The sequence below is a fragment of the Bison bison genome, unplaced genomic scaffold (assembly GCF_000754665.1).
Source record: "Bison bison bison isolate TAMUID 2011002044 unplaced genomic scaffold, Bison_UMD1.0 scf7180017864530, whole genome shotgun sequence".
Taxonomy (NCBI): domain Eukaryota; kingdom Metazoa; phylum Chordata; class Mammalia; order Artiodactyla; family Bovidae; genus Bison; species Bison bison.
In genome coordinates this window covers 13488013-13496713 of record NW_011495080.1, presented here as the reverse complement: position 1 = coordinate 13496713, position 8701 = coordinate 13488013, and the positions used below count along the sequence as shown (strand labels likewise).

Below are 8701 nucleotides of genomic sequence, written 5' to 3'. Positions count from 1 at the left end.
TGGAATTCCATCCCCTCCACTAGCTTTGTTCGTAGTGATGCTTTCTAAGGCCCACTTGACCTGACCGGCACACTAAGCGCAGGCAAAGCGCAGCCGAGTGGAGGTACCCCACATCCGAGGTCAGGGGCAGAAGCCGGGAGGACCCCATGCCCGAAAGGCGGTGGCCAAGAGGAGTTACCCCATGTCCAAGGTCAGGGGCAGCGGCCGAGAGTGCCAGGCTGCAACAGAAATGGTGGAGAGGAGCTACCCCATGTCCGAGGTTGGGGGGTGGCTGAGAGGAGCTACCCCGTGTCCGAGGTCACGGGCAGCGGCCGAGAGGAGCTACCCCACGCCGGAGGCCAGGGGTGGCGGCCGGGAGGACCAGCCCCACTTCTAAGGAGCCGTGGCTGCACGGGCGCAGGAGGGCCTAGAGGAGCTATCCCACGTTGAAGATCAGGAAGGGCGGCGGTGAGGAGATACCCCTTGTCCAAGGTAAGGTGCCCCGGCTGTGCTTTGCTGGAGCAGCCGTGAAGAGATAGCCCACGCCCAAGGTAAGAGAAACCCAAGTAAGACTGTAGGTGTTGCAAGAGGGCATCAGAGGGCAGACACACTGAAACCATACTCACAGAAAACTAGTCAATCTAATCACACTAGGACCACAGCCTTGTCTAACTTATCTTAGAATGAGATAAATAGTTGGTTAATCTTAAAGTTATATTTTTCCCTAACTTTCTATTCTATGAAAAATTTAAATTTCAAGTCATATTCATTCGCTCTGTCAAAATGTTAAAACTCTATTGTTCATCAACTTTTAGATACATGTGGTAAAATCACCTAGAAAATTAACTGGCTGAAAAAAATGAGTAGGTAGAGGCTTTGAGTTGCAATAGCAAGAAAACTTTCCAAAAAGAAGGGGGAAAAAAGTCCTTTGACACTTATTTTTAAGAAGAATTTAGATTTTTGGTGCTATTCTGTATTAATTTTTCTTACAGGCAATAGATAAATTCATATATAAATAAAAGCCCACTAAAACAAGTGTTCTCATTTCATTCCAACTTCACACTAAATTTGGGTTGGCTCATTCATCAGTGTTCAAACTCTGAAATTCTGCATTTTTATATAGTAGTTCTATTTCTAATTTTTTGAGGAACCTCCATAATGGCAGTATGAATTTCCATTTCCACTAACAGTACACAAGGATTCCCTTTTTTTCACATCCTTGCCAATACTTGTTATCTTCTGTTATTTTAATAACAGACATTTTAACATTGAGGGGGTGATATTTCATTGTGGTTTTGATTTGCATTTCTCTGATGATTAGTGATAATGAGTGACAATTTTTCATATACATGTTAACTATTTGTATGCCTTCTTCAGGAAAGTGTTTGTTCAGGTCCTTTGCCGATTTTTAAATTGGATTAAAATTATTTTGCTATTGAGTTGTATAAGTCGTTTTGGATATTACCTCATCTGATACATTAATTAAAAGTACTCTTACTCAAAGATGCTATCATCTGAGTCTTCTTTTTTCTGGTGGAAGGACTTGTATTTATTATATTTTTTAAGTATTGAAATATATTACTTGATGTACAATATTATGTTAGTTTCAGATGTTCTACACAATGATTTGACAAAATGATTTGGTGAGAACTGCCAATACCATGTTGAATAAAAGTGGCAAGAGTGGGCATCCTTTTTTTGTTCCTGATCATAGAGGAAATGCTTTCAGCTGTATACTATTGAGTATTATGTTGGCTGTAGGTTTGTCATATATGGCCTTTATTATGTTGAAGTGTGTTCCCTCTATATCCACTTTGTTGAGAAATTTTAATCACAAATAAACATTGAAGACTGTCAAAACTTTACCTGCATCTATTGAAATGATCATATAATTTTCATTCTTCAATTTGTTAATGTGGTATATGATACTGAATTGCAGTGTTGAAACATTCTTGCATCCCAGAGATGTCTCTCTTGATCATGGTGCATGATCCTTTTAGTGTGTTGTTGAATTCAGTTTGCTAACCTTTTGTTGAGGACTTAAGCATGTATGTTCATCAGTGATATTTGTATGTAATTTTCTGTGTTGTCTTTGGTTTCAGTATCATGGTGATGCTGTCCTCAAAGAGTGAGTTTGAAAATATTCTTTCCCCTTCAGCTTTTTGGAGTAGTTTGGGAAGGATAAATGCTAATTCTTCTTTAAATGTTTAATACCATTTCCTGTGAAGCAGTCTGGTCATGAGCTTTTGTTTGTTGGGAATTTTTGATTACTGATTCAATTTCATTACTGGTAATTGGTCTGTTCACTATTTCTATTTCTTCCAGATTCATTCTTGGGAGACTGTATATTTGTAAGATTTTATCTATCTCTTGTAGTTTGTCTACTTTATTGGTGTATAAACTGTTCATAGTAAAATCTCTTATAATCCTCTGTATTTCTGTAGTGTTGGTTGTAACTTTATTTCCTTTTTTATTTCTGATTTTATTGACTTGGTACCTCTATTTTTCTTGATGAGTCTGTCTAATTTTGTTTATCTTTTCAAAGAACCAGCTCTTAGATTTATTATTAATCTCTATTTTATTTATTTCTGCTCTGATTTGTATTATTTCTTTCCTTCTACTAATTTTGTGTTTTGTTTGTTCTTCTTTTTCTAATTTGCATAGGTGTAATGTTAGGTGGCTTATTCTTTTCTTATTTCCTGAAGTAGGTTTGTATCACTATCAACTGTCCTCTTAGAACTGCTTTTACTGCATCTCATTAGTTTTGGATCATTGTATTTTTATTTGTCACCAGGTATTTTTTTAATTTTCTGTTTGATTTATTCAGTGAACCATTGGTCATTTAGTGCACATTGCTTAACCTCCCAATGTTTGTGTTTTTTGCAGTTTTTTTTTTTCTTGTAGCTGATTTCTATTCTTATACGGTTTGAAAAGATGATTGATAGATTTCAGTCTTCTTAAATTTATTGAGACTTGTTTTGTGGCCTAGCATGAGATCTATACTGGAGAATGTTCCATGAGCACTTGAAAGGATTGTGTATTTCACTGCTTTTGGAGGGGATGTTTCATATACAATATCTATTAAGTCATTTGGTCTACAATGTCATTTAAGGCCACTGTTTCCTTATTGATTTTCTGTTTCAATGATCTGTCCATTGATGAAAGTGGGGTGTTAAAATTCCCTACTATTATTGTGTTACTGTCAATTTTTTCCTTTATGTTTGTTGCATTTCCTTTATATATTTAGCTAATCCTGGTTTGATACATATATATTCACAGTTGCTATCTTCTTGATGGATTGATCACTTTATAATTATGTAATGTCCTTCTTTGTCTTAGCACAGTCTTTGTTTTAAAGTCTATCTTTTCCCTGGTGGTTCAGACATTAAAGAATCCACCTGCAATGGAGGAGACCTGGGTTTGATCCCTGGGTTGGGAAGGTCCCCTGGAGGAGGGCATGGCAACACACTCCAGTATTCTTGCCTGGAGAATCCCCATGGTCAGAGGAGCCTGGCGGGCTACAGTCCATGGAGTCACAAAGAGTCAGACATGACTGAGCAAATAAGCACAACTAAGCATGCACTCCAGTTTTCTTTTTGCTTTCATTTGCATGGAATACCCTTTTCCATCCCTTCACTCTCAGTCTGCCTGTTTCTTTAGATCTGAAGAAAGTCTCCTGTAGGCAACATATACATGGCTCTTGTATATTTTTTATCCATTCAGCCATTCTATATCTTTTATTTGGAGCATTTAGTCCATTTACATTTAAAGAAATTATTGATAGGGATGTACTTATAACCATTTTGTTTATTGTTTTCTGGTTGGTTTATGGTTTTTTATTATTGTTTTTGTTGCTCCTTTCTTCTTTTGTTCTCTTCCTCTTATGATTTGATGACTTTCTTTAGTGTTATGTTTGGATTTTCTCTTTTGTGTGTATATCTATTACAGGTTTTGGCTTGTGGTTACCATGAGGTTAATATACAACAACATATATTATTTTTAAGTTGATGTTCCCTTAAGTTCAAACATGTTCTAATATCCCTGTATCTTTATTCCACCAGCCACCAATGCCATTTTTAATATTTCTGACATTATATTTTACATCTTTTGTTTTTTGTATCCTTTAATTACTTATTGTGGATAGATGATTTTACTACTTTTGTCTTTTAACCTTCCTACTAGTTGTCTAAGTGGTTGATCTACTATCTTTACTGTATGTTTGCCTTTACTAATAAGATCTTTGCTTTCATAACTTTCTTATTTCTAGCTGTAGTCTTTTCTGCTTAGAGTAGTCCTTTAAAATTTCTGGTACAGGTGGTTTAGTGATGCTGAATTATTTAAGCTTTGGTTGTTAGTAAAACTCTATCTCCCTTTCAAATCTGAATGATAGCCTTGCCAGGTAGAATATTCTTGATGGTAGTTTTTTTTTTCCCCCTTTTCTCACTTTGAATATATTATGCCAATCCTTTTCAGCCTGCAAAGTTTCTGTTGAAAAGTCAGCTGATAGTCTTAAGAGTTTCCTCGTATGCTAGTAGTTGCTTTTCTCTTTTTGTTTTGAATGGAATCTTTTTTTTTTTTTTTTTGAGCAGTAAGTCTCAACAGTGTGCTTAAAATATTAACATTAACTAAACCATGGTTGGAAAAAGATGTGCTGTTATATAAACTTTTGTTTTTCCATTTACAGAGCACAAGCAGAACAGCTTGGTAATAAATCTTAAGGGACTCTAGTATTTTCAGAATAGTAAATGAGCACTGGCTTAAACTTAAAGTCACCAGCTGCATTAGCTGAGAGAGTCAGTCTGTCCTTTAAGGCTTCGAAGTTAGGAATTTGACTTCTTTCTAGCTATGAAAGTCCTAGATATCATCTTCTTCCAGTATAAGGCCATTTCATCTATACTAAAAATCTTTTGTGTAGTGTAGCCATCTTCATTAATTATCTTGGCAAGATCTTCTGGATAACTTGTTGCTTCTACGTTTATGTTATGGAGGGCTCTTTTCCCTAAATCTCATGAACCAACTGCTGTGAGCTTCAAACTTTTCTACTGCAGCTTTCTTACCTCTCTCAGCCTTCAAGAAAATGAAGAGCATTAGGGCCTTGCTCTGGACCAGGCTTTGGCTTATGGAAATGTTATGGTAGGTCTGATCTTCTATCCAGACGACTCAAACTCTCTCCACACCAGCAACAGGGCTGTTTCAATTTCTTATCACTCATGTGTTCACTGGAGTAGCACTTTTAATTTCCTTCAAGAACTTGTCCTTTGCATTCACAAGTTGGCTAACTGGTGCAAGAGGCTTAGCTTTTGGCCTATTCTCATTAAGTTTAATCATTTCCAGCTTTTGATTTAAAGGTAGAGGTGTGCAACTCTTCTTTTCACTTAAACATTAGAGGCTTTTCTAAGGTTATTAACTTGCCTAATTTCAATAATGTGTCTCAAGGAATAGGGGTTGTCTGAGGAGGGGGCCTGGTGTGCTGCAATTCATGGGGTCACAAAGAATTGGACACGACTGAGCAACTGAACTGAACTGAGAAGAGGAAGAGAGAAGGAAGCACCACCAGTTGGTAGAGCAGTCAGAATACACACATCAGTTAAATTTGCTGTCTTATATGGGCAAAGTTTATGATGTCCCAAAACAATTATAATAGCAACATCAAAGATCAACAACCACAAATCACTGTAAGAAACTTAATAAACATGAGAAAGTGTGAAACATTCTAAGAATTACCAAAATGTGACACAGAGACACAAAGTGAGCAAAAGCTGTTGGAAAAATTGTGCCAATAGATTTGCTCAATGAAGGGTTGCCACAATCTTCAACTTATTTAAAAAAAGGAAGAAAGAAAAACAGCAACTGCAAAGTTCAATAAAGTGAAGTGCAATAAAACATGGTATGCTTGTACATATCATATGATTCCATTTATAGGACAGGGTTAGGTATAACTACAGAAATAAAATGCTGAACAGTGTTTACCAAGGGTTAGGCATCCTGGGGGACTGATTATAAAGTAGCATAATGAGGGAATTTCAGGGAGGTGAAAAGACTATTTTATCTTGATTGTGCTATTGGCTGTTGATTACACAACACTGTATTTGTCAAAACTTATCAAAAACATTGGATTTTACCAAAGATAAATTTAAAAAGTGAATAAAATGGTATAATGTTATGTGAATGTATAGAACACTGAATTCTATTATACTGCCACGAGCATATGAAAATTGTGTAAGTCCATAGAAGACTAAAAAGTAGTTTGGAAAAATAGAACAATGATAAATAATTTGATGGTCAACTTTTCTCTTGGGCTTTTGTTATATTTTAAAGTTCTCCTGCAATATAATTAAGTTTCAAAAATTCATTAAAAGAAACAACATAAAAATCAAACAATTTTACTTTTTCTAAAAGATTCTACTGAGATTTTTGCTTATGTTAAGAAAAATAGATGTTTGGTCAGCTTCTCAAATTATTAGAGATTATTACTCTAAAAATAATCATTGGAACAACATTATTAATATTTCAAACTCTTTAACAAGCCCCTCAAAAAATTTACTAAAGGTGTTTTAAATAGTCTTGCAAAGTAAGACGGCAAAGCTTTTAGAAAGAAAAATCTCCAAAGATGGCTAAGCATATTGGAGTTGGAAAAAGTAATTTAATTCAAATATTACATTTGAAGTTCTTGCAGGATATATATGTGAATCACTTCAGTAATAATTATAACTATGTGGTAAGTATTATAAAGGAACACAAAGGTGCATGTAGAATCTCAGAAATGAAGAGTTTAACTTTCTCTGAGGCCTAATGAAGAAGAGTGCATGTGAACTGAGTCCTAAAAAATAAAGAGGAGCTGGCTGGGTAAAGTCAGGGACAACATTCCAGGTGGAAGCAACAGAATGTGCAAAAGCTGGAAGGTGTGAGAGATTGTGAGGTATTCAATACAGTACAGTATTCAACTGGACACTTGATCCAGAGAGTAGGAGAGAATTCAAGGTTGGAAATACAAACAGAAAACGTTAAATGGTTCATTTATCAACATAAAAAATATCATTCAAAGAAAATTTCATCAATAAGATGATCTTCCACATGGACCCCTAGTAAAGTACTAAAGAAAATTTGAATATACCTCATTTTACTATAGCATGAAAAGTGAAGTCGCTCAGTCATATCCAACTCTTTGCTACCCCATGGACAGTAGCCTGCACCAGGCTCCTCCAAGCATAGAATTCTAATAAAGGAATACAGGGGGGGAAAAAGGTAGAGTACCTTAAGGTGTCTTGCAACTTCTGGATTAAACAGAGGTGTTTTGATGTAATGAAAAAAGAGTGTTGCAATCCTTTTTCTGAGTCCTTCAAGATTCTGATGTTTGACTCCTCTCATCATAAGGTCAACCTCCCTGTCAATCAATTCCAGGATTTCCTGAGTCAGTTTACATTCATGTTCCTGTGTAAAATACACACACATATTTTGTATAGAACATTAAATATCATCAAGTTAGCTTTTAAAGTTATCACCCAAACAAGCTAAATCTAGATTCCAAAAGTAATGAACCATTGCTAATGTGAGTATAGATGAAAGTGGAAGTGAAAGTCACTCAATCATGTCCAACTCTTTGCAACCCCATGGATACTCCATGGAATTCTCCAGGCCAGAATACTGGAATGGGTAGCTGTTCCCTTCTCCAGGGGGTCTTTCCAACCCAGGGATTGAACCCAGGTCTCTCACATTGCAGGTGGATTCTTTATCAGCTGAACCACCAGGAAATCCCATAAGTATAGATGGATACCACTAATTTGGAAAAGAAATTGACATTATCTACTGGAATTTAAGATATCCATAATCTACAACCCAGCAATTCTACTAAAGTGCTTTAAAGAAATGTGCACGGAGTCATTGTTCAAACCAGTTCAAAATCAGAAATAACCAAATATCCATAAATAAATTGATCACATAAATAAGTGAAAAAGTAGGTGGCTCAGATGGTAAAGAATCCACTACAACACAGGAGACGGAGGTTCAATCCCTAGGTCAGGAAGATCGCACGGAGAAGGGAATGGCTACCCATTCCAGTTTTTCTGCATGGAGAATTCCATGAACAGAGAAGCCTGATGGACTACAGTCCATGGGTTCACAAAGAGTCAGACACAACTGAGTGACTGTGAGTGATTAACACTTTTGTTCATACAATAAAGTATTATCTAATATATAGAAATGAATTAACTAGAGTTATATACAATAATAAATTTAAATCTTACCAATTAATGTTTATCAAATGAAGCAAGGCACAAAATAATACTTACTGTCTCATTGCATTTAAATAAAATTCAAAAATAAGCAACACTACAGTATATTACTTAGAGATGTATCAGTTCAGTTTAGTTGCTAGTCGTGTCTGACTCTTTGCAATCCCACGAATCACAGCACACCAGGCCTCCCTGTCCATCACCAACTCCCGGACTTTACTCAAACTCATGTCCATTGAGTTGGTGATGGCATCCAACCATCTCATCCTCTGTCGTCCCCTTCTCCTCCTGCCCTCAATCTTTCCCAGCATCAGGGTCTTTTCAAATGAGTCAGCTCTTCGCATTAGGTGGCCAAAGTATTGGAGTTTCAGTTTCAACATCAGTTCTTCCAATGAACACCCAGGATTGATCTCCTTTAGGATGGACTGGTTGGATCTCCTTGCAGTCCAAGGGACTCTCAAGAGTCTTCTCCAACACCACAGTTCAAAAGC

The 8701-nt window shown here is 36.4% G+C and overlaps 1 protein-coding gene across 1 annotated transcript in view; it reads right to left on the bottom strand.

Moving 5' to 3' along the window:
- The window catches only part of IQUB (IQ motif and ubiquitin domain containing), a 79550-nt gene that overhangs the window by 10927 nt on the left and 59922 nt on the right, over positions 1 to 8701 (bottom strand). The window contains exon 10 of the mRNA XM_010831740.1: positions 7234 to 7410. Coding sequence (XP_010830042.1) covers positions 7234 to 7410 — 177 coding nt within the window. The remainder of the gene's footprint in view (positions 1 to 7233; positions 7411 to 8701) is intronic.